Here is a 24923-nt window from a genome sequence, read left to right as displayed (position 1 = left end):
GGACTTTTATATGGTCAGAGCAGGTCGTCTCTGTGTAACTACATGAAATCAAAAAATGCCTTGACCCGCTGCCTGCCGGTTTCATGCATGCTTCGCTCACCCTTTTTGCCCGGCCAAATGCCAGGAAAACCACGACACCACCAACACCAACACCAATACCACCAACAACAACACCATCTTTTATACCGGCCTAGGCCCGAGGCGATGGGACCCTACCTAGCCGAGTCCCAAGATGCTCACTCCTCCGCATCCTTGTCCAACCCGGCCTGCCTGACGAGCGAGTAGAAGACTCCCCTGCGGGCGATGAGGTCCTGAGGTGTCCCGAACTCGGCGACCTCGCCCTTGTCGAGGACGACGACCCTGTCGCTGTCGAGGATGGTGTTGATGCGGTGCGCGACCGTGATGATGGTGCGGTTGGCGAACAGCGGGCTGCGCAGCGTCTGCTGCAGCATGGCGTCCGTCTCGACGTCCACCGCGGCCGTGGCCTCGTCCAGGATCAGGATGTTCGAGGGCGTGAGCATAGCACGCGCCAGGGACACGAGTTGCCGCTGGCCTTGTGAGAGGTTCGAGCCTGTACGTGGGGGAAAGAGAAAGAGCGGTGGTCAGCCTTCATGATCATCACCATCACACACGTCGTTGTTTCCAGAGCGTGTTGGAATTTCCGCGCGAGTTTTCCCGCTCGTTACTCAAGGATGGAGGCGATGATGTAAGACGGGGGGCGAGGAGGGAGGGGAGGGAAGGGAAGCGAAAGAGCGGGTAGGGTCTGCGAGCACATCGTCGGCTAAAAGATTGGGGTGGGTAAGACGTTGCCGGCTGTAATACGAGCCAGATCGAGCATGTCCAACCAGGCCGTGTACGACCGGCCTTGTCCAGCCGGACGTGTGTGACCAGGCGTGTGCCACGTGAGGGTGCAAGGCATGACGGGCAGCGTCTGGCTGGAGTGAAAGCGAAGGGGGCGAGCGAGCCTAAAAGTGTGTGGATGGCCACGAGACCAGAGTTTCCTGCATGTAATGGAGATCATGCAGGCACTTCCTCTTTTGGCTCAAGAGGAAGCTGTAGATGAGAGGTGACAGCGATTGCCATCCAGCCACCCGCCCAGAAACTCGCACCCAAAGACACCGCCGGGCTGGCCACTAGCCATCGACCCACCACATACTCGTATGTGCCAACATGGAGCAGAGGATCCAGACCGCTGTTACAAGCGATGATGCTGTGCGAGGCAGGGTGCACGAAAGGGCCGACGGAAAGCGAAGGGGATCTGATCTATTTGTATGGTTGTGGACTCACCTGCTTCCTGTATCCGTGCTTCAAGGCCGCCGTCCATCTGGCTAACATGGGCTTTCAGTCGGGCGTGCTAGTAGTGACACGGTCAGTAGAAGATCACACAGCCTAGCAGACCGAGGCGCCACTGCATAAACGTTTTCTGCCATGTGGCAGGGCTATTGGAGAGAATGCCTTCCGTGTAACGGCTTACCTCGAGAACGCTCCACAGCTCGGTATCCTGCAGCATCTGAATCAGTACTCATGATCTCGTGGCCGGAAAGGGTTCGAAAAGTGTCAATCGTGTTAGGGGGCTTGGAGTGGCGATTCCGAATCCGTCCAAATACTTGGGGCGGATTCGCCTTTCTGGGCAATGGGATGCCGTGGACACGAGAATTGTAGTGGCTTACATCATGTACATGTCCTGGGTCCAGATTATCCCTGACCGTCCCTTCGAAGAGAGCAGCATCTTGAGGTATTATCGCCAAGCGACGTCGCAGATCTAGTAGACCAATACTGGATGTGTTCATGCCGTCGATCGATATATTGCCGCTGGCCGCCTCGATTATGCGGAACAAGGCAAGCGTTAGGCTAGACTTGCCGGCCCCAGTGCGACCGACAACCCCAATCTTCTCATGCGACTTGATGTCAAGCTTGATGTTCTTTAGAACAAGGTCTAAACCCTCGCGGTACCTAGCACTGTAGTTGTTGAAGGAGATGGTACCGGAAGCGGGCCAGGCAGCGGGCGGCCGCTTGTTAGGGTTGATCTCAGGTGCCTCACTGGGGAGCCTGGCGTATTCCAGCACTCGTTCGACGGAAACGATGTTCGTCTCGACCTCGACGGTCTGGCGCACTATCCAGTTGAGGGAGGTCGTAATCTGCAGAGCATATGACATGGCCAGACCGACCATACCAGGGCTCAGGCCACTGTGGCTCACGACAGAGATGATGGCGAATCCTGCGGCTGCGAGGATGACCACGGCGCCGATGAACTCGAGGCGAATAGCCAACCATCTGTTGGCGCTGATGGATGGGAAGAAAGCCTTTAGATTGGAATCTACGCGCCACTCATTCTCACGCTCGAATCGCTGTTGCTGACGGTATGCACGAATGGTGGAAATGCCGCCTAGTGACTCTTGGAAGTGGGCGTAGATCGGGCTGCGGCTGACACTGTCCAGCCGCTTGAGCTCTCGAGAAGTTCTCAGGTAGTACTTCTGGATCCAGAGGTACATGGCGCCCATCGGTAAAATCACGGCGATGAAGGCAGGCGTCGTGAAAGACACAACAGCTAGCGTGAAACCTGACTTGGCCACATTCACGAAGAGCATGTTGAAGGTTCTTGCCAGTACCTCGTCCACTCGGTAAATATCAGACGAGAATCTGTTCAAGATCCGGCCCGCGGGTGTCGTGTCAAAGAATGACATGGGGCTTCTGAAGATGGCCTTCGCCATACGTTCATGCAGTTTTCGTGAGGCCTCAATAGAGCAGAAGATCCACAGGATCAGTGTTTGCACCACTGTCAGACTGGAGGAGCCAATTCCGAAGGCAAAGTAGATGCCGATATATTTTCCAACGTCATTGTTGGCACCAGCACGGGAATTGGTATCGGCCCAATCCTTCAGCCAGAAGTTGCCTCCAATCGAGGCGGTCTGGGCGGCCAGCAACGCGATCAGGTACACAGCGACAGCCAAGGGGTCGTTCATTTTCGCGTATTCGCCGTAGACAGACCACTTCACCTTGCCTTGCTCACTGTGCTCTTTGGCCTGCCGGGTCTTGCTGGGTGCGGCTTCTTCGTCGGTCAGCTTGCCCCGAGGGCCACGGAAACTGGCAGTGCTGGCCCTTCTCAGAGTTGCCATGCTATCGGAGCGTCCGTTCACCTTGCCTTGGCGTGGCCCTGGACGAATAGCCTCGAGAGTTCCAAGCCCTTCTTGTGCTTCTTCCATCTCGTCCTTCTCCTGGTTGTCTTCAATCGAGGAAATCTCACTGTCAAAGGAGGCATTACCGGGGCTGTCGGCAGTGGCTGGCCCCGGCGTTGAAGAGCCCGAGTCTTGACCGGCAGACTTGTAAATGTCTGCGACGAGGCCACGCATGGCTACTAGCTGCTGCAGAGTCCCTTGTTCAACAATTTTGCCATCTCGCAGCATGACAATGTAGTCAGCCTCAGCCAGAACAGGGATTGCGTTGGTAGCCAATACACGTGTCTTTGAAGACAGCAGGCCTTTGGGACCGAGAACATTATCAATGATATGACGCCCAACATGGGCGTCTACCGCAGAAAGAACGTCATCCAGGAGGTACACATCGGACCGCGCATACACGGCGCGGGCCAGAGCAACACGGGCCTTTTGCCCACCGGACAGAGAAATGCCTCGCTCTCCCACAACAGTTTCGTCCCCGTCCGGAAGGACGTTGAAGTCATCAAGCAGCGCGCACGCCTTGACTGTCTTTTCGTAGAAATTTGAGTCGTACCGATAGCCAAAGACAATGTTCTCCTTCACGGTGGCATTCATGATCCAAGGCGTCTGGGCGACGTACGCGACTGCGCCGTGGACGGTGACACTGCCCTTCACCTTGTACAGGTCCCCTATCAGGCTCTGCAGGAACGACGACTTGCCGTTTCCTACCCTACCGACAATGCAGGACAGCTCTCCCTTGCTTGCGGAGAATGTGATGTCCTGAAGAGCGTTCTTGTCCTCATTGTGGCGGTCCCACGAGAAAGTGCCGTCTTGGACTGAGATGGTCTCCTCACCGGCCTCTTCAGCAGCTGGCTTCCATGAGATAGCATCAGGCTGCAGCTCTTCCGCAGTCAGGTATGCGGTCAAGCGACCCACAGCTACAGTAGCCTCCACGATCGATGATATCACCATAGGGAAGACTGCGAGTGGGAAAGAGAGCAGGTTGAAGAGTGCCAGAGCCGGGAAAACAATGTCCGTCGTCAGGGGCTGCTTGTGAGTGAGCACGAACACTGTGAACGTAATACACGACACAAGGAAAGGGGTTGTGCTCCAAGTGAAGTTGGCAACTGCCTGCGCAGCTCCTATCTTGCGGAGGGTCTTCAACTCCTGCTCGTTCCGGACATAATTGAGCTTGTTCATAAAGGCAGCTCCCCAACTGTACAGCTTGATGGACTTCATCATGGCCACAATCTCGGCAATTAGACGGCTTCTGGTGTCCTTGTTCTTCATCTGCTCTTTCTGCAATTTTTTCATGAAGCGAGCTACGATGCCGTTCAGGGGCACCATTGCGAGCATGACGCCAACACCAGCCATCATTGACCAGCCCACCAGCTGATACAGCGAGATCATGCAGATGGTGATCTGGAAAGGCGCAGACCACACCTGCTGGGCAAACTGCGCCAGGTCCTGCAAACGTTGAGCATCCACGGCCATGTAGTTCACGATGTCGCCTGTCGACTTGGATGCGCGGCCCTCGTTAGATAGCTTCAAGGCCTTGCGATATATAGAAGAAGTCAGACCAGCCTTGATCCGCATGCCTGTGACGAACGTGCCCTGGAAGTATTGGTGAATCATGCTGGTCTGGAATACAGCGACGGCGAACATAGCCAGTGCGATAGAAGCACCCTTGATCACGGGCTCTGGCTCCTTGCCCGGAGTGTATGAGTCGACAAAGGCAATAAGGAACCTCAACAGCTGCGGTTGAACAAACGCGGATATATCGTTCATCATCTTGAACACGCCAGCGAGCGCATACGGGCCTCCATACGCATGAAACAGCGCGATCCAGAGCGACGGGCGCTCGCGGTGCTCCAACTGGTGTTTCCATGCTGTCTCGAAGGCCGAGCCAGTCGCTCTAGTAGTATCGCTCTTCTGCAGCCCCCATAGGTCCTCCTCGGTGAGATAATTCGAGTAGCCAAACTTCATGAGCGGCGTCATCCACGAGAAAGTGAGCCGCGAGAACACCGTCGCATACTCAGCCGGGCACTCCTCCTCGTCGACAAGAGCCTCGTACTGATTGCTTTGCTTCGGCCACTGCCACTCCACAAGGAACGCAAACACCGAGAGCCCAAACCCCACGCAGTACGTCACGAAGTATGCCAGGTTCGAGACGTAGACCTGCTGCGAGATGAGGGATCGCAGCTTGACCGCCAGAGCTATAAGCAGGAACAGCCAGTAGAAGAGGACGACGCCGTTCGCGTTCCGCAATCTCGCGTGTTCGAGCCATTGTATCGAGAATATGACAGCAAGAGACCCTATAGTGACAACGGTCGTCCACACTCTGAAGTCGCCGAACCATATGTGAGGGTAGTTGATGATCTGGATGACGAGCTGAGCGGCGAAATCGGCGATAACGAGGGCGAGAAGGCTCTGTCAGGCACAAAGTTGTCAGCGCACATGCTCTCTTCCTTTTTCATTCTCGTGCAGACGGGGATAATGCAAGGTCAATCAAGGTGTATTGCGGTCGTATTCGTACCTGCTTCGTCCAAAAATGCCAGCCCTTGGACACCTCGGCCGGCTTCCTCATCCTCAGCAGCCACACCACAGCCAGCAGCCCGAGGACGACGCCAAAGAGCGCGACAGAGGCGACCCAGACGTCGAGGAAGCAGGGCGTGAAGTCGTAGCGGAAGGGGCTGAGGGGCCCCCAGCCCTCCTCGTTACCGCATAGCGGCTGCTTGAAGTCCTCGCCGGCGGTGAGGTAGCCCTTGCCCAGCTCGAGGCGCCACGGCCGGTAGCCGGTGAAGGAGCCCGAGTCGAGGACGGCCTGCTGGGACGGGTCGTCGCCGCCAAGAACGCGCTGCATGTCCGGGAAGGTTCTCAGTCGTTCGCGCGATGTCACTCGCGGGCTGAGGACATGCTAGGAAGTACGCTGTCGGTTGAGGGTTTCCTACGAGGGCGGTCTTGGTCTTGTCAGGCTGGGTGATGTCGAATGGATGTCGAGAATCCAAGACGACTAAAGTAGAAAAAAAATAGAAAAGTTTGGGTGGTCCCGGAGGTATGGTTTGCCTCTTCGGACGATACTGTTACCAGCTGCTTGGGCCTCGGAGTTGAGAAGCTATTAGATCCGAGCCGATGACGTTTTTTGTCCTCGTCATTCAACTTCTTCCAATTAGTCTTCTGATGGGCACTAATCCAGTCAATCAGTCCGTCCACGATTTCTGTTCAGGAGAGCTGTCTCTTCCTCTGGGGGACAAGCTGAGTAAGGTGAGAGCTGTCGCACATCTGTGCAGTTCTCCTGACGGTCAATTGAACAACCCACGCCGCTTGTCAGGCAGACGCATGCTTTGTAATGCACGAGTCTTTCTTCGCAGTTCTGCCGGGTGCACTCTGGGATCTGGGAGGGTCTCTCGTTCATGGGCAGCGTTCCTCCGGCTATCGGGGCGCGGGACTGCAGCTGTGGGTTGCCGCTTGTGGCTTGTGCCTGATAAGCGGGCCCGGCCATGCACCCATGCAGCTTCATGCAAGGTCTCGGGAGCCAAGCCCCCATGGCTGTTGTATGTCAGTCAGTCAGTTAGTCTGTCTGTCCATGCCAGTCATTCAGTTTGCACTTGTCAAAATATTTCATATGTGCCCTGACAAATCACCACGGTAGTCCATTAGATTAGGCTTTACAGATCCTCACCGGATCATCCCAATATTCGGACTCTGCAACTCGCATGGACCACAGGTTGCAAGAGACCGGACCAATATAATTCCCAGCCCTATGTAGGCGAAGTCACACATGCAACAAGTCACCACCACGATGCTACGGGTAAACCGGTCGAGATCTGGTCTTCCTTATTACAAAGACTTCAGTTCTAGAGCAAAAAAATCACCTTCGAAGACGGACTTGAGAGGCAAATCAAAATCAACGCAACGCCATGGTATCTCATTCAGTCAGCTTCTCCTACAAGACCAACACCACCGCATTCACGTATTACCACCAGGATATGCTAATCCTCCAAAGAAAGTCCGGCCAAATATACACTCACTGCCCTCCCGACATATCTTCATGGTATCATTACATGAGGTCGAGGGCGGAAAAGTTTTGCTTCGATCCTTCAAACGCCCAGCATCGCATGACGACGCCTCCCCGCAGCGTGATGACACCTAGAGGTTGCTTCATCGTAGATCCGCTGAAGGGAAGTAACGTGGACCCGCAAAGCCTTTGGCGAAGACGCCTTGGACGTCAATGTTGGATCTGTTGATCATTGAAAGTCAGCATTTACTTTGAAAGGACGGGTTGAAAGGTCAAAAGCGGCAACCAATGATCACACGCAACGGGGGTGAAAAAAAGGGAAAGTTAAGAGCAACCTCTTCTCGAAATACGTACGTTGGATGGTACATCTTGAGCAGAATATATCTCCCCGAAATTGGCGGGTCGAACTTGATGGTGCACCTGTTCTTGTCCTTCTCGATGTAGAATTTGGCATGTGGTGCCAGCAGCGCGCCACCGACAGCTCTCACGGCCTCCTGCGTGGCAAGCTGTGATGCTTCAGCGGCTTCGGCCAACGTCATATCCTGTGTGTTCCGGTCCATCGGCGGCGCCGGCGGCGTCGAGCCGTCATCGTCATTGAACCGCATGTCATCGTTCCAAGACGAGAACCCGTTCTCGCCGTCCTCGCTGTCATCACTCTCAAATGGAAGTGGGCCAATCCTATTGGGCGGGGGCGCTTGCCGTCGAAGTAAGCCACGGGGCGCTGGTGTTTCCTCGCTGTCACTGCAGTCTGTGGCTACAGTCACGGGGAAAGGCAGAGGGTCTACTGGGAACACGGCTGCTTTGTGCTCCAAAGCCTCTTCCAGGCGGGTGTTGAGATTGATTCGCCGTTGACGCGCACGGCTTATCGACGCCACCGTCCCATCGTCATTATGCCGTACAGAGGATATGGGAACCCGATTGTCCCGGTCTGCGTGTGGGTTTACATCGTCGCGAGGGACGTACTGAACCTGGTACTGCGCAGTCCTATTGAGCACTTCGTCACATGCCATAGAAACAAACACCATACCCTCCCTGATCCTGGTGAAGGTTAGCTTCCTCTTGACACACCGTTCGAGTCAGAGACCTACGGCGAGGAGTAGTTGGCACTCGGTGCCCTGATCACCAATTCTGTCAGTGTGAAGACCGTGGCACCTTGGTGCTTCAGCACAATGTTGCAGCGGTTCCGCTTCGTGCAATATACAGACTGGTCGCTCTTCAGAATACTTTCTGGAGGGTTCATGTTGCTATCGGCATACATTCCACCATCACAGCTCTCGATCTCCATTTTCAGAAGTCCGGGTTCGATCTGCCCAAACCTGCCATAGCGGAAGCCCTTGAAGCTGGATCCCGTCCTCTCTGTATCCAGCTTGCGTCGCTTGACTCGACGGCTGTCCTCGGCCTGTTCTGGGTAAGGTGTATGTGAATGAGATGTCGGACTCAGTGGGGATGACATCATGGCGGTGTTGGTGTATTCTAAAAGTGCACGCAGTTGTGAATTTGCATCGTCCAAATCGTACTCCAGGTCTTCGAAGCTGATCGGGTTCGAGGTCCGGTTCTCAGAAGTTCGGTATCGATCAAGGTATCTCTCGGAAAGCCTTTGGCGAGTGGGACGTCCACTCGAGCCGGTTGGCGTGGATGTTGCGGAGCCCCGCCGCGTGCCTAGAGAGCGCAGAGGCGGGAGGGCTGTCGAGCTGGCTAGGCTGGCGAAGCTGGGCAGGGCCTCCGAGTGTCGTGGTGCAGGCTCTCGTGAGAATCTGCGTTGGAGGTCCCGTTGGTTGGTCGACATGTTCTCAGGAGAAGCACTCTCCCCGTCGCTGCTTATTAGGCCTGGACGGGGTCTGGGTCTCGCAGTGGCTCCTCCTGGGGCGTCTTCAGAAGCTTCTCGTTCCCAGATGGTGAGCGAGTCTCCCTCGGGATCCCTTCCGATTTCGACTCTCTGCAGCAAACGATTCCTGGACAAACGCTGTCGCTCGCGCCGAACTCGATTGATTATTCGTTCTAGTTCGTCGTCCCCTCGTACTTCGGCCTGAGAGAAGTCCAGCAGACGGCGTTGGTCTTGGTACTAGGATGGTGTTTTGAGTTAGAGCGATCGCAGGTGCTGTGGGCGAAGGTGGAACCGAGCAGATGCAGGGTATCAATCAATCACTCACGGGCATTTCAAGACAAAGATCGAAGCGCAGGCGAAACGGCCAATAAAGCGCCGCACCTACTCCAATGGCTCGGTACAGTGACGTGGGGTTCGACAGCACAAGACGTTTGCTGCACTGCGTGAGTCAAGCCCGTCCTTCCAGGAAGGACAAATGTGATGTGGGTTGGGTTAGAAGATCAAGATGGGACGGGCGAATTGTGACGAGGTTTGCACATGGAAGCGTGGTCGTTGAGAGGGAGGGTGAAGTGCGACGTCAATGGCGACAGGGACCACTGAATCCGGGCGTGCTTAGTGTGTACGGAGTAGTTCACAGGCGCTAACCCCTCCATGTAGTCTATCTGCAAACCATCTAATCGGATCATCAATTTGCTACCTGCCTACTGTAGGCGGCAGGTCGGCAGCCCACTGAAATAACGCATACCTTTTAGGCGCAGGCGCAGATGGAAGGGGGACAAGGCTACCTGCCAACCAACAGACTCTGAGGCGTAGAATACCGAGGAGGTATCGGCACATGAAGAAAGTCATGGTCAAGTCAAGTAGGTACCTAGGTACTTGATTCCGCAGACCGAGCCATTTTGGGATCCCTGTTCAGTAAGGCGAGAGAGTGGGTCGGGTCAGCACGACCGCATGGGTGCCACTCCTGCCTGCCCGCCCGCCTGCCTCCCTACGTAAGTATGTACCCAGGTACTTTTGGTACGCATCTAAGCTGCCCAGCTACCACGGGGTGTGCAGTACGGTACAGCTGAGGAGCTGCCCTACCTACGTAACTAACTGCAGGTGCCCAGGCGTTTAGTTGGTGACTGGCTAGTTGGAAGCTTGCAACGCGACCTCTAGACAACGGCTTAGACATTAAAAGATCTGCCTTCTTTTCAACCAGAACGACTTCCACCACGAGGCGTTCACCTTGAAGCTCACCGGGACAAGGCTCACTGCGTCCAAGGTGCGCTATTGAGCTCCAGACGCAAGCTCGGCACCTACTTGCTCAGCGCAAGCAACGCGATACGTGCCGACAATCTAACCTCTGGAGGCTCAAGATACGAAACTTCAGCTGCTCAATTGCAAAGGACCACGACTGAAAGCACGGCGACCAGCCAAGATTCCAATTCTTTCATCCTTCCTGGGTTTCTTTTCCTCTTCTTTTCGAGCATTGAACCCCTTTTGGGAGGCCGTTTGAACACCCACATCCCTTTCCAACCTCCGCATTCCATCGAGGTTCAACCACTTCTTCCGTCTCAAGATGGATCACCCAGCGCAAACGGCCCAAGGGCAGGAGCACAGCACGTCCACGCACGCAAATGCCCAAGCAGAAGCCTCCAGCGCGACGCAGGCTCAGTCTGCGCCCGGAGCCAGTGCCAATCCCATGCAGCATGGCGACTTCTCGAATCTACCTATGCAGACAGAGATGCCAGCAGACCTGAATCTTCTTTCCATGATGCCACAGGACGGAAGCTTGCTGGGCCCAGATGCGCTTATGAACATGCCAATGATGATGCCTATGATGATGCCGGACGGTTCGATGGACACCAACGGCATGTTGGGTATGCCGCAAAATGGCATCAGCAACGGTAGGTTGGCTAAAACACCGTCAAGACTCCTGAAGCTCACATTTTCGCAGACGAGATTGCCTTGTACGACAGACAAATACGCCTGTGGGGTATGCAGGCCCAACAGAAAATTCGCAACGCTAACGTCTTGCTCATCACAATGAAGGGCCTGGCGAACGAGATCGCCAAGAACTTGGTGCTTGCGGGCATAGGGTCTTTGACTATCGTCGACCATGAGAACGTCACCGAGGCCGACCTGGGTTCTCAGTTCTTTCTCTCTGAGAAAGAAGGTCATTTAGGGAAGAACAGGGCCCAGGCAGCCTTGCCCCAGGTCGCGAAGCTGAATCCACGCGTCAACGTCATCGCCGACACGGACGATGTGCGCTTCAAAGGCGCGAGCTACTTCGCCCTGTTCGACATGATCATTGCAACCGACCTAGATCCGGATGCTCTCAACATCATCAACACCGCGACGCGCTTAAACATGCGGCCATTCTATGCAGCTGGTACACATGGCCTGTACGGCTTCATCTTCGCTGACCTGATCGAGCACACGTTCTCAATTGAACGGGAGAAACCCAACGTGCCAACAGAGCCGAAAGCGGAGACTAGAACTCGAACTATTTTCCAAGTTGACACGAAAAAGGAGAACGGGAAGACTATGGAGATCGTCTCCAAGAAGGAAGTCTACAGCACTTGGTTGCTCTCCAGCGATGGCGCCTTCTTACCTGAAGAGTACACGAAGAGCAAGAGACGCCTCAAGGCGGTCAGCCCCGCCCTGTCGTGCCTTCGGGCACTATGGGAGTTCCAGACGTCCCATAACGGTCGCAATCCAGGAGCAAACCAGGCCGATCTCGCGGCATTCACGAAATCGGCCACTCAAAAGCACAAGGATCTCCAGTTGCCAACGGAGACCCTTACAGCTGAGTTCCTCCGAAGTTTCCTGCAGAACATAGGGTGTGAGGTTGCACCAGTGACTGCCATACTGGGCGGGCAACTGGCACAGGATGTGATCAATGTACTCGGTCAGACCCAGCAGCCCATCCAGAACACTGTGATTTTCGACGGCAACAACATGGAGGCCAGCCTATATCCTCTTCACCCGGAAGGCAACCTCGGCGCGTCGCTGCTTTCCATGGGAATCGGCGGTATGGCTGGAATCCCCGGGATGGGCAACGGAGACATGAACGGACTGATGGGTGACCCTTCGATGATGCATATGGGCATGCCACCCATGGATATGAACTTTAACGGCGCTCCCATGGGCACTGGCGGGCAACCCCATTTTAACACGGCGGGAGCAGGCACAAACGAGGCGCAATCAAGCTTCACTGGTGCCAATGCAGCAGGCCCAAGCACGGATACGGGTGCAGGCGCTAGCGAGACACATCCAAGTGGCTAATCGTTTTTGTTGGATGATCACATTTGAGCGAGATACTGCATAGGGTGATGCCCGTCGGCGGATGCACAAGGAAACGATCTTCATTGGCTACGCTGCCATATTTGGAGAGGGACTCGGCTGTGAATACGCATATTGATGTCAAAAGGGAGGAAAATGTACAGTAATAATGGTGTCGTGATACCTCTGGGACACGTCGGGAAAGGCGTTGGTTAGATGATGAAGAAATGCACAGGAATGAATGAAGCATTGGCAACTCGAAGCTGAGTGGTCGACCCCAGCTGAGCCCCACCGCTTTCTTGATGATGCTGAATGACTACAACGCGGGCCTTCCCGCTTTGGGATGGGATGCGTCGAGGGGTGGCGATGCAGCCAAACGAAAGGCGACGCCCTCGCCTCTTAGACTAGTTGACTCACCGGCAATCATTCTGATCCTCAGGTACCTGGCCAGCTTACCTGTCGTGACCAGGGCCGAGAATAGAAGGTCCATAGTGTGTTGTAGTCATTCTCATCCAGGCAGTGTCGAAAAAAAAAATTGGGTGCTCCTTGTAGAAGTCGTGCTCTCGTGTCTCTGCAGCTTTGAATTTGCGTCAATCTGAGCCACTACTGCTTGATTCCCTGCGGCGATTGCAGATAAAGGTCAACCCTTCCCGGCCGTCCCAAAAATTCTCCATCAGCAACACCGCAAAGCAATTCTGCAAAAGACGACCTCCCTCACCCTCTATTCTGCCATTCTCCAACTCACGACCACTTCCGAAACTTTTACCAGCAGCAAACTAAACACACGAGCAATCACAATCATGGCGGTGCGAGCACAATTCGAGAACTCCAACGAGTAAGCATCTACCCCGCGGCCCCGCGATCCTGTGCCGCTCTCTCACCCAAGGTGCCTGCGCTGACCAAACATCACCCAATTTGCAGAGTCGGAGTCTTCTCTACTCTCACAAACTCCTACGCGCTCACGGCCATTGGCGCAAGCGAGAACTTCTACAGCATCTTCGAGGCCGAGCTGCAAGATGTTATCCCCATCGTCAGAACCACCATCGCCGGCACCCGCATCGTCGGCAGGTTAACAACAGGGTATGTCGCAATACCTAGCCTGGCCCAGTCTGGTCTTGGTCACTCGTGATCGCGAGAGATGGGGCAGCCAAGACGAGCTACCTGCTAACCCAGACCTGTTACAGTAACCGCAAAGGTCTCCTCGTTCCCACCAGCACAACCGATCAAGAGCTTCAGCACATCCGAAATGCCCTCCCCGACGAGGTAAAAATCCAAAGAATAGAGGAGCGCCTTTCGGCGCTAGGCAACGTGATTGTCGCAAACGACCACATCGCTCTGGTACACCCTGACTTGGAGCGCGAGACGGAGGAGATCATCGCAGACGTGCTGGGCGTGGAGGTGTTTAGGCAAACGGTGGCTGACAATGTCCTGGTGGGATCCTACATGGCGTTGTCGAATCAGGGCGGTCTGGTGCACCCCAAGACCTCAATAAGCGACCAGGACGAGCTGTCCAGCCTGCTGCAGGTGCCGCTTGTGGCTGGTTCGGTCAACCGAGGCAGCTCCGTGGTGGGGGGCGGCATGGTGGTGAACGACTGGATGGCCGTCACAGGTCTGGATACCACGGCGACGGAGCTCAGTGTCATCGAGAGCGTGTTCAGACTTGGTGAGGGCGCGGCGCCCGGGAACATCAATACCAACATGAAGGATACGATGGTGGAATCTTTCTACTAAAGGTCCGGGCGGGACTCTTTTCTGGACAAGCACCTTGGATTCATCCTTGGGGCAGTAAAGTCAAGCCTGTTTGTAGAGGATTGACTCTTGCTATAGCGATAAAGCTACGTTGTCCAAGATTTATTAATGCCACAGAAATGTATGAGCATACGTGACATGGTGGCCATGGATCGTGTCAAAAGTGTTCGGACGAGAGGAGCGAGCACTCCATATACCTCTGGTCAAGCTCAGGACGATCAATCAGTAGATGGGATTCAGGTCTCAGTACGGTTTTGGATGACCTGACAACAACCTTTTTTTTTCTTTCTTGAAAAAGCAAATTGAGACCAATACACTAAGGCCTTGATCATCTTGGGAAGGTCAGTGCCTGGAATGTAGCTTTCAGTTGCCATGTTGAATGTAAGGCAAGGCGAGGCGAGGCGAGGCAGGCAATCAGGCTACCAAGGCACAAAGCCAACACCGCCAGGCAGGCCAGGGCAAGGTGCATCCAGCGTCATACAAGAGTTGTGGTGGCCGGTGGACCCCTAAAATTCCAAAGCAACCCAGCCACCACAACACTCTGGACCGGACTCCCGAGGCAACCAGTGACGCTGTTGTGCATGACCTTGGCAGAGCCTTGTATCGAGCAAAGTATATTTCTGAAGTTTCCGCTTCACCCGTTGGTTCGGCAGCCGTAGAATAAGACTGCGAATTCCTTTTCCCTACCTACCGTTCTGAGGAAGACAAAAATCTCTCGCTCCTCTCCTCACACCCACTGCTCTTGTTCAGCTCTCCATCGACATCAGATCCTTCCGAGGTTGCAGCGAAACCCCACCGTTCCATCGTCTCGATCGCCGCGGGCATTTCAACGTGCACAATACGCGCATAGCTGTCCGCGAGGACAAACCAGAAACATTGTGCCGGGTCAAGGAAGGTTGAATACGTCACCAGGCACAGGCTCAGACAAAAAGGAAGTCGACACTGCCGCCAGATTCCCGGCGTCGCGGCCCATCTGCCCATCTGCGCATTGCCACCGAGGTACTGAAAGAGGAAGCGGAGACAGAAGGAGAGCGAGAGAAGAGACAAGCAAACAGCCAGGGACAGGGACAAGAAACAGGGATTGGTCTGCTGGAGCTGCAGGCCGGCACGTCAATCCTAATCGGGTCCCTGGAGGGTTTATGCAACTGCTCCGCTTGTGCAGGGCAGTTCCCAGATCTCATCTGCACAATACGCTGCCATCCCGCCGAGTCCCTGCCGTGGCACCCGTCTGCCCGTCCAAAGCCACCATATCGTCGACGCCTCCTCTCCTTGCTACGGCGCGGCTAGATGTTTTAGCCAGGCACACGCCAGGCACGCCTTAAAACGACTCGTTTTGTCCCGTTCAAAGACGGTTTACCGCCGCTCATTTTCCCTTACACAATACAATCACGCTTGGCCCCGCGGCGACAGGGGACACCAGATAAACCGGACGGGTTCTCCTTTAAACGGACCCACCACGTCCCCACGAAACCTATAGCCACCATGCTAACGTCCGGCCTCGATCCCTCTCTCCCAGACCTCTCAGACCGGGGCCATCTCTCACCGCGTTTGCCCTCACCAACAGAGTCCCGATGCTCCCCTGCTTCTGCCGGGCTACTTGATCTTGGTCATCGTCCAGCCAGTTCCAGCTCTCTCGACACGCACTCACAAGCACAAGCCCCCCTTGACCACGTTTTCCTGCCTCGCCCCTTACAGGAACAAGAGAACCACAGCCACGCGAACGACCGACAAGTGGAACCCGCTCCTCTCGCACCTGCTACAGCACATCGCACGGGGCACGGTCGAGGCCAATCACTCACCAACTTCCTTCCTGCAAGCATCAGGGCGAGACTGCAGTCACCAGTGAAGCCATCCGAGGACCATCCCTCTGTAGACGAACAAGATATGGGCTTCACCGGCGAAGGAAGGAAAACCTTCAGGCAGTCTGCACCTCAGGGCTATCCCACAACTCAAAAACCTCAAGAAGACCCCGACGACTGTCCATCCCCAGAGACGACTCCCAAGAGGCTCGTCAGGAGCCAGACCGCCGGTCCCATGGACAATACAACCAAGAACACAACGGCAGCTCCCGCTCCAGCACCGGCTCCCGCCAAGATGTCTCTACTCTCCATGTTCTCGAGGAATGCACCTGTTGTGCTAACGCAAGCCGAGCACGATGAGCTGCTAAATATGAAGGTGGAGGAGGCACTGTTCCCTGCCGGCTCGCCAAACAGCAAGGACACGTTCTCGCCCGCCGCGTACAAGAATCTGCAACAGCAAGCCACGGGCTTGCTGACCAAGATGCAGAATGCTTACCGCCAGAAAGCACAGGCGCTCTCCGAGCTCGAGAAGGAGCGGGAGGCCGACAGGGACGAGCTAGAAGAGGCCGAGACGCGAGCCACGCACCTCAAGTTCCAACTCGAAGACATGGCACACAAAGCAGTCGAGCAGGAGCGCCATATGAAACAACTGATGGAAGAGCTCGCCGCGGAGCGCCGCGCCAGGGCCGAAGACCAGTCTATGCTCAAGCGGCTCCCGACGGGAATCCAGTCCGAGGCGGGCAGCACGATATCAGAGGACCTGGGCGTCGACGACGCGGAGGAGATGCAGAAGCGCAAGTGGCGCAAGAGCAACGGCACTGACGTCAGTTTCGAGACGGACGACGACAGCATCAGCTTCGGGGAGGGCGAGAGCGTCTTCTCGCGCCCCCGCAGCCCCTCGGCCTCCACCTTCACCACCACTCGCGGCGGCGCTGACAACAGCAGCGTGATGGACATGCCGCTGCCGACTCCGACGTCCACCCGCGGCGGCAACGTGAGGTCGTCTGTGGCCTCGTCCAACCGCAAGAGCACCACTTCGCAGATGAGCACCTTCCAGAAGTTGATGAAGGGCATCTCGGGCGACGACGGCTGCCGGAACTGCAAGGGTCAGGATGCCAGCGTCGCCTGGGACACGGTCGGCCTGCTGAGGGACGAGAACAAGCACCTCAAGTCACGGGTTGGCGAGCTGGAGGACTGCCTTGAGGGCGCGCTAGACGCCGTCAACGGTATCGTCTTATGACAGGGCTAGGGGCATGGGCCCCGGCCCCAGCGACAAGGAATTACAACAGCGGCATGGGAGATAGGATATTTCTGGGTAGTCTTCTTACTTGGATTCCTTTTCTCCCTGTTTCTTTTTTGAATATAGCGAAACACCACCACACCTACACGGAGTTGAAAGAGTAACCCGGCCTTGGCTAATCTGGCTTTCTTGCTTGCCAACCCCTTTCTTGCATACGGCGGCGCTCGCGGGCTCTCCTCTTTCCTATTTATTCACCTTCTTGTGTTTCGATTCTTGGGTTAATCGACATTATACCTGTTTCCTACTATGATCGTATGGAGGAGCACCTGCTTAACACCAACATCTTTATTTTTTGGCTGGCGCACCGCACGTACTCTCTGCCTTGCGAGGCTGTTGGAGGACTCTCGCCCATGTTTCATACCCCCCAGAATTATAGATTTCGGATACTTTCTCATAGTTGGTCAGGGTGCGGACAACAATGGCGGCTTGACGCTGCTGGAAACTCAAATGACAAGACGCTTGTCGCCTAGATACTCGTGCGTCCCAATGCTCTGCGATGTAGTGACCGATGAGTTCTTCTGCCCTGAAAGCGGCCGTGTGTATTATGTGGCGGCTTGCTAGTCTTGAGATGGCACCATGAGCCGTCTCGTCTGAGAAGTTGGTCGGCTAGCGTTGAGCAGGCATTTTGTGTATGGGACGAATATTTTGGCATTGGACTCAAGTCGTAGATCTTGCAACCAGACTTGGGTATTAGTAGAACCTCTAGGTGCAGACAGGTGCCATATACTCTCGCAGTTCCGGTGAACATGCGTTACTTTATGCAAAGGCGTAGGAATGGACATCAGATGCGTTAAAAGCACATGCATCACTCTTCCATCGCATCCTCTCTTCCTACAAGGCCCTCACACTCCTCTGAATCCTCCCCCTTCTCTTTGCTCACCCTTCTTGTCCAAGCACCTGGCTGCCGTCCTGTAGCCACATCCGGGAAATTAGACGGAGCTCAGAGCCAGCCCCTGTTTTGATCGAACGTTTCCCATCTACCTTTGAGGGGCCAACCCTCTACTTCGCAGTGTTCACAAACGAGACTGCCCAACCCGAATGATCACATGTATAGCACTGCATAGTTTGAGACTTCCACGGCTTGATGTGTCTCTTTTTTTCGCAGACCTGACTTCGACGTCTAATATGTACAGCGGAGCACTCATTGTTGTTCCCAACCAACCAGAATCCCTTGCCCAGCTCCCTAGACCTCAGTGGTGTCCCTCGCCGTGGTGCTCGCCGTGGTGCTCGTCCTGCAGGAACGCGTACTCATATCCACAGTATGCCGCGAATGCCACCGTCGCAATACCCAGGCCGGGAAAACCGCTCTTGAATCTGTTCCATCTGCTGAACAGTCCTGTGTACCGCCAGTTCTCGCTGTGAAATCCCCACGTCAGCCTTGCTCATTAGTCTTCTGGGGTGTCTTGCGAGACTAACTATCGCTCCCATGGGTCGTAACGGGGCTTCTCGATGGACTCTTTCAGCTTGCGGACGTCGAAGCCGGTGATGTTACCCGTCCGGCCGTTGACGGCCCGCAGTATCCTGGAAGCTCGGTCAGTCAATTGGGCTCGTGGAGTGGGAGCAAGGACTCGAGAGCGCACATTGTAGGTCGCAGAAGCATGGTGAACCAGTTCAGTCTGTCAACAGCTGGCTGGTGGTTGTGTGAAGAGCGCGGTGAGGTTGGACTGTCGAGTTCGATTCGTCGGATTGGAGCAGCAGTAGAGTCTCGAGGTTGGAGGCATGCAAGGCCTATAGTGCCTGCCCAGGTACCTAGGTACCCACCAGGGTGAATCTAGCGTGGTCCGGCCCCGTCCTGTGGCGGCGGGCAGCGACCCGCACTGGCCCAGCCGTGGGAGCTGTCTACGGCTACTGTGAATCGGCCATTTGACATGCTGAACTGCATCCCACGACAGACCTCACGAATGCAAAGCGAGGAACACCAGCGAACCCCGATCACAAAGGAGCGAAAACACTCTTAGCCGAACATTCTCACACCTGCATATTCAATCAGCCGAGGCTGTCGACCCCTGCCCGACGAGCATCCCACTCTCGTTCACAGATGCGACAGCGCGTTGTCCACTTCAGACTGAATACGACTCCTCCGACACTACCAGGACAGAAACCTGAGCCTACAGAGCTGGGCGCAAGTTGACGATGCCTCCACAGATATCGAGGTTCCAAAATGGGCCCAACAACGTTGCTCCATACCAACACCAGTTCGCTGGCCTGAACCCAGGCCACTCCAACAACTACACTCCACAACTGGGCGGCAATCCCTCCCATCTGAACCCGAACGCCCAGATCCCTTCCTTCGCTACGAATGGCAATGTGCTAGGGCTGGCAGGAGGTATGAACTCGGCCGCTGCGAGCTTCGGCGTCGGGCACGAGTCGGGCCTAGGTGGCCAGGCCGCCAGGATGGGATTTCACAACGCAACACTCCAGCATCCACAGCATGCCCAACAACAGAGCCACTCCATGATGGGGGACCAGCCTGCTCGCAATCCATTGGCCAAGGGCCGGATACGAGAGGTGTGGAAACATAACCTGGAGGACGAGATGGCTGTGCTACGCGACCTGGTGCTAGAATACCCATATATTGCCATGGTGAGTCGTCGCATGGTGCCGTCCGAGCTCGGAATGAGAGGGACATTCTGATCTGATCTTTCCACAGGATACCGAGTTTCCTGGCGTCGTTGCGCGGCCGATGGGTGCGTTCAGAGGCAAGAGCGACTACCACTACCAATGTCTGCGGGTGAACGTAGATCTTCTCAAGGTCATTCAAATCGGCATAACGCTGTTTAACGAAGACGGAGAGACGCCAGCGACAAGGCCAAACTCGACAAATGCGGCGGAAATCGGTGGCGCAGGGCGGAAAAATGCGAACCAGAATCTAGTCCCCCACGCATGGCAATTCAACTTCAACTTCTCACTCAACGACGACATGTACAACGAGCAATCGATCGACTCTCTCAAGCACGCTGGGATCGACTTCGGGCTTCTGGAGCGGGACGGGATCGATCCCAAGAAGTTCGCGGCGCTCTTGATACCTTCCGGTCTCACCCATTTCGAAGAAGTCAAATGGATATCTTTCCACGGAGGCTACGACTTTGGATACCTCACAAAGCTTTTGATGTGCGAACAAATGCCGAACGACGAGCTTGAGTTCACAAAACGGCTGAAGAAGTACTTCCCGAGCGTCTACGACGTCAAGCACCTTATGAAGCACGCGATCAAGCAACACAACTCCGGGCTCCTGACACCAAGCGACCCGAGCACGACAGAGCTGCTGCAGAAGTTCGAGCAAAAGTCCGGCCTCGAGAGCATAGCAGAAGCCCTGAAGATTAAGCGACTTGGGGCCGCTCACCAGGCCGGGTCGGACGGCCTCCTGACGGGCAGGGTGTTCTTCTCGATGCGTGAGAAGGTATTCAACGGCGACATCCCCACCGAGCAGGTCGGCAAGATCTGGGGGCTGGGCGTGCCAGACATCGGTGCACCGCTCGGAGCGGCCCAGCAGCAGGCAGCCGCAGACAGCACGCCGCCGCAGGGCAACAACAATAACAACAACGCCGAAGGGACGCCCAGCACACCCAATCAAGGCAGCGCGGGCCTGGTCAACACGCCGGCCGCGCAGTCGCACAACACGAACGGCGTCAGCAGCATGGGGCCCATGACGCCCGGGGGCGGCGGCGGGGTCTTTGGGAGCTTCCACATCGGCGCCAGGTAGGGTGGATCCGTCGGTGGGGAGGGGGACGAGGAGGAGGGGAATCCGCCGCCTGCTGGCTCCGAGATGTGTGACACGCCGGACTGTCCCTACAACTGCCTCAAGTACAACCCGAATCTGGCTTCCCGGCCACCATGGTCCTTGAACCCGGCGGCACCGGCTTTCAGGGCCAGGCGAGGGACAGGCGAGGGGATAGGCGAGGGGACAGGCGAGGGGACAGGCGAAGGGACAGGCGAATGCACAGGAGCCGAGCCTGGGCCTCCCACTTCTGATTAATCGTTCTAAGCAGCGTGTAGTAATGAGGCGGTCGGTCACCAGTTCCTCCCCCCACTCTAGCACCTCCACCTTATGGGATGGAAATTGGAGGGGGGTTGTCCTGGCCTCTACAACTTTTGGTGCGTGCGTCTGTTTGCTTGCTTGCCTGTTTAAACGGAGTTGGGGCAGGTGGGCGGCCAGAGAGTTGCAAAAAAAATTCGGGGAAGCTTCTCTCTCGGAACTTGGCCAGGGATGGTCTCTGGAAACGGGCGGGCACGGAGGGCTTTCTTGAAACCTTGTGTGTATCCATATGTTGTCTTTGTGTATTTTCTGCAGGGTTGTCGTCTTTTTCTCTTGCGTTTCCTTTTTTTCTGCCAGAGGGTATGGGTGTGGATACCCGGTACAGCACAGCGGAATATATGCATTCTCATGAATTCCTACTACTCTTGCACATATGGTCGAGTTCCCTCTTCGTCAATGTTTGGTGCTTGAATATAGTAGTTAAATTAGCCAATGTCTTGTGATTCACACCAAAACATGGCCGACTAGTCAAGTCACCTATCATATTGTAACGCTACATCGCTACAATACACCTGCACATCATGGATGTCCGTATTAGAGATTCCCTCTCGATGCCAGAAACGCCGATTCCTCCATAAAGACCATGACCGCTATGCTGTAAGGAAACAGGGGACAAAAAAAGATATGCGAATAACGATAGACTCTCCTGTGCACCCGACACGCGTACACGTGCCCACCGTTGACCAACCACGACAGCCCAAATGGCTCAAGTGATGAATACTTTCTTTAGCTTGTCCGTCGTGTACACATCCCCTGTCCGCAAGTCTTTGACCTTGCCGGACGGCAGACCGGCCTTGCGCGCGTACTCGTCCAGCTTGGCCTGGCCGTAGACACGGCCGTTGGGAAGCAGCATGAGGTCGGGCTCGACATGGCTTTGCGTGTGGTGGGCGTAGGGGACGTTGCGGGCGAGCTCGTTGAGCTCGGTTGAGCAGATGGGGCAGACGGAGCTCGTCAAGCTGGTGTGGTGGGACGGCGTGGCCGAGGAGCTGGCGTGCGTGCTGTGACAGGCGGGCGTCTTGAGCGCCGAGAGGCCCGACTGCAGGGCTATGTGCAGCAGCGGGAAGGACGGGAGACCCAGCAGGGCGTTGTGCGTCTCGGTGAAGATGTCGGCCAGCTTGTTCCACCGCGACGAGTCGTACATCTGCCGGTGCTCGTCGTCCGCGGCGTCGGGCGGGAAGGCGAGCAGGATGCCTGCCTGGCCGTACTCGCTGGGGAAGGACTCCTTGAAGGGGTAGAGGAACTTGCGGGCGAAGACTATGGCCTCGAGGAGCTTCTCCTCGTCTTGGGTGCGGACGAGTTCTATGTATTGCTGGAAGCGAAGCTGAAATTCGAGGTTGCTCTGTCCGTCAAGGAGTCAGCAAATGCCAGTGACGAGTCTTCGCCGTGAAAGGAACATGTGTTTGACCTACATCCATCTTTCTCAATTCCTTCTTGTTCTCTGTACACCAGTCCAGCGCGTCCTTGACATTTTTGTTGAGCAGACTCTGTCTAATCCGGTTCATTTGCTCGAATGTGTCGATATCCACTAGATCCCCGACGCCCTTGTCCTTAGCAAGGGCCCTCGCGCTCTGGCTGTAGCCTTGCCTCATGAGATAGTCGACCAGCAGCCTGTCGAGCCTCTTCCGCGACCAGTGCTCATACTTGACGTCCTCAAAGGCGTGCATGTACCCGAGATCCGACAGGTGTTTTACCCTGGCGCCGACCTGGCGGTACAGCCGTGACTCCTCCTGTTCACAGCTTTCCAACTTCCGCTTGACGCCGCGCACGCGGGCGATCATGGTGTCGAGGCTTCGGAGGACCTCATCTGGACTGGCGCCGCCTTTCAGAGCGGCGTTGGCTGTGTCTTTTAGTTCCTTCTTGATAAAGGTTCCCTGCTTCTCGATGACGAAGTGGGCGGAACGAAAGTTCTTGTGGAGGAGCTCGTGTGGAAGGCGGAGGAGGGGTTGGTCCTGGTTTGAGGAAGCCCGTCATTAGCTGTCTCTCCCATGGTCGAGGCCGTGGAGGCGTCTCGCAGTTTGCAGAGACGTGGACTTACCAGCAGGAGATGATTGGCTTGGTCAATCTTGGTGACCGAGTGGTCTCCCATATTGAGTTCAAATCAGGTGCTAGCTATGTATGAGATTTCCAACTCAAGTCGGGCGGTCGGGCGGTTTCGTAGGGGAAGATGCTCTGGAAGACGGCGTTGCGTGACAATGACGCTCCGAGGTTGTGGTCAAGCCGATAAGCCGATAAGGAGAGCTTCCTTATTACTACCCCAGGTGTGCGGGGTGGCATTTCCACACAGCTCTACTGCTCTACTGCAGGCTGACGAAGTGGTCAGACTATGGGATCTACCTGCGTCGTCTAAATGCTGACTTGTCGAGCTGAGTCTTGTCTTACCCACTTGGGCACCTGCAATCAATATCAACTTCATGTCCGGCATCTTCGGCCGAGAAGAGGTCGAGCTACTACTTCGCTAAGATTACGTATCAGATCAGCTAGCCTCTGTGGACTGTCCTACCCAAATACATTTGTTGAGTCCAAGTTACCCAAGACGGTGATGAAGCATCTCAGCCCAACCAGAATGTTCCTTCGACCTCGACAATATCGTCGTCGTTCAGCCTCTGTGCCTCAATAATCGTTCTGGGTGGAAACAGCACTTTGCCCGTTGTGTTCAACTCGGCCCATAGCTCAATTTGGACTTGGTTGACCAAGGGGCGATAGCGATACATATCCGACACATAGACAACCAGACGGACGCATGATGTCTGGAAGACAGGTCAACAGGGGCCATTCTTTTGCTTCGGTTGGGGGGGGGGGGGCGTGTGTCCTGACCAGGTCACTCCCCGCCGACCGCGCCAAATAAGCCATATTCTCATACGCTAGACGTATTCTGGGATATCCAATCTCTGCGAGAGTGTTATTCGAAGGATGTATTCCACGAACGCCGGCGACAAAGAGGGTTGGGCCTGCGATAGAAAGCAGACTGTAGGGTCCCGTGACATCGTAGCTTATCGAAGGGTTGATGTATTGCACACCTAGCGGGGAGGTGTAATTTGGTTCCAGAGTAGACTCTGATGATTGGAAGGATGTACCAGCAGCTGCGAACACAAACGAGAGACATGTTATTACCAGATGGAACTTCATCGTGAATGCTTTTAATGAGGATATGCTATTGGAGAAGGTGTTGGTACAGCTCCGGAATTAACACGGATCATATATTAGAGGCCATGTTATCCTGCTACTTTCAGTCGAGCTTGGAGGGGGAAGAGGAGGAGAAGGAGGAGCGAGCTCGCTGTCCGGGCTCTAGGGCCTAGGGGATGGGTGAATGCACCTGAGATGAGCATCAGACAGAAGCTGCCTAGTAGGAAGCCAGCTTGGTTGAGGGGAGGGATGCTCCTTTCCGACCTGGGCAGCCTTCACACCATCTCAGTTGAGCCTGGCCAAGTGTGTATCACTTGACCCAGCTTGGCGGACAATCTCATCGTATGCTAGTCATCCACGGGGTTTCGTACGAGTCTACGTGATCAGGGAGGGAGTGCGAGTCGAAGAGAGAGTATTCAGCTGAGACAGCAGCCTCGTCACAGCTCTCTCTCTCTCTCTCAGTCTCTTCCAGTCAGGGCTGTTAGACATCTGGTGTGGACTTCGGACCGGACCAACCACCCTGGTTCGACTGTCGCCAAACCTGTACAGCTGGATGGACAGCGGCATATGTATGTGCTCTCCAATATCAGAACGTCAGTCAGCCAGCCAGCCAGCCCACCCTAGGGCCCAACAGCCAACAGCCAACAGCCA

General features: G+C 55.5%; 8 protein-coding genes across 8 annotated transcripts; 4 read left to right on the top strand and 4 right to left on the bottom strand.

Moving 5' to 3' along the window:
* Positions 1-236: 236 nt before the first annotated feature.
* J7T55_015057 (multidrug resistance-associated protein 1) lies at positions 237-9329 on the bottom strand (the record flags this gene model as incomplete). Its single annotated transcript, XM_053133314.1, has 11 exons — positions 237-571; positions 1157-1192; positions 1288-1354; positions 1475-1501; positions 1671-5585; positions 5692-6072; positions 6475-6704; positions 7346-7395; positions 7528-8205; positions 8262-9235; positions 9324-9329. The coding sequence occupies 11 exons, from the start codon at positions 9327-9329 to the stop codon at positions 237-239; spliced, it is 6699 nt and encodes a 2232-aa protein (XP_052988786.1).
* Positions 9330-10559: 1230 nt separating this feature from the next.
* J7T55_015056 (uncharacterized protein) lies at positions 10560-12268 on the top strand (the record flags this gene model as incomplete). The annotated part of the gene is made up of 2 exons (XM_053133313.1): positions 10560-10860; positions 10938-12268. 2 exons carry the CDS (start codon positions 10560-10562, stop codon positions 12266-12268), a joined length of 1632 nt encoding a protein of 543 aa, XP_052988785.1.
* A 797-nt stretch (positions 12269-13065) lies between these two features.
* On the top strand, positions 13066-13996 carry J7T55_015055 (eukaryotic translation initiation factor 6; the record flags this gene model as incomplete). The annotated part of the gene is made up of 3 exons (XM_053133311.1): positions 13066-13100; positions 13187-13345; positions 13450-13996. The coding sequence occupies 3 exons, from the start codon at positions 13066-13068 to the stop codon at positions 13994-13996; spliced, it is 741 nt and encodes a 246-aa protein (XP_052988784.1).
* A 1500-nt stretch (positions 13997-15496) lies between these two features.
* On the top strand, positions 15497-17053 carry J7T55_015054 (uncharacterized protein; the record flags this gene model as incomplete). Its single annotated transcript, XM_053133310.1, has 1 exon — positions 15497-17053. The coding sequence occupies one exon, from the start codon at positions 15497-15499 to the stop codon at positions 17051-17053; it is 1557 nt and encodes a 518-aa protein (XP_052988783.1).
* Positions 17054-18303: 1250 nt separating this feature from the next.
* Positions 18304-18713, bottom strand: J7T55_015053 (uncharacterized protein; the record flags this gene model as incomplete). The annotated part of the gene is made up of 3 exons (XM_053133309.1): positions 18304-18469; positions 18530-18634; positions 18694-18713. 3 exons carry the CDS (start codon positions 18711-18713, stop codon positions 18304-18306), a joined length of 291 nt encoding a protein of 96 aa, XP_052988782.1.
* A 533-nt stretch (positions 18714-19246) lies between these two features.
* On the top strand, positions 19247-20816 carry J7T55_015052 (uncharacterized protein; the record flags this gene model as incomplete). Its single annotated transcript, XM_053133308.1, has 2 exons — positions 19247-19696; positions 19764-20816. The coding sequence occupies 2 exons, from the start codon at positions 19247-19249 to the stop codon at positions 20814-20816; spliced, it is 1503 nt and encodes a 500-aa protein (XP_052988781.1).
* Positions 20817-21855: 1039 nt separating this feature from the next.
* On the bottom strand, positions 21856-23235 carry J7T55_015051 (uncharacterized protein; the record flags this gene model as incomplete). Its single annotated transcript, XM_053133307.1, has 3 exons — positions 21856-22488; positions 22559-23098; positions 23185-23235. The coding sequence occupies 3 exons, from the start codon at positions 23233-23235 to the stop codon at positions 21856-21858; spliced, it is 1224 nt and encodes a 407-aa protein (XP_052988780.1).
* Positions 23236-23698: 463 nt separating this feature from the next.
* J7T55_015050 (uncharacterized protein) lies at positions 23699-24275 on the bottom strand (the record flags this gene model as incomplete). Its single annotated transcript, XM_053133306.1, has 2 exons — positions 23699-23896; positions 23964-24275. The coding sequence occupies 2 exons, from the start codon at positions 24273-24275 to the stop codon at positions 23699-23701; spliced, it is 510 nt and encodes a 169-aa protein (XP_052988779.1).
* Between the last annotated feature and the right edge of the window lie 648 nt (positions 24276-24923).

This window comes from Diaporthe amygdali, assembly GCF_026229845.1.
Source record: "Diaporthe amygdali strain CAA958 chromosome Unknown NODE_36_length_484128_cov_64_979186, whole genome shotgun sequence".
Taxonomy (NCBI): Eukaryota; Fungi; Ascomycota; class Sordariomycetes; order Diaporthales; family Diaporthaceae; genus Diaporthe; species Diaporthe amygdali.
This window is presented reverse-complemented; position numbering and strand designations above follow the sequence as displayed.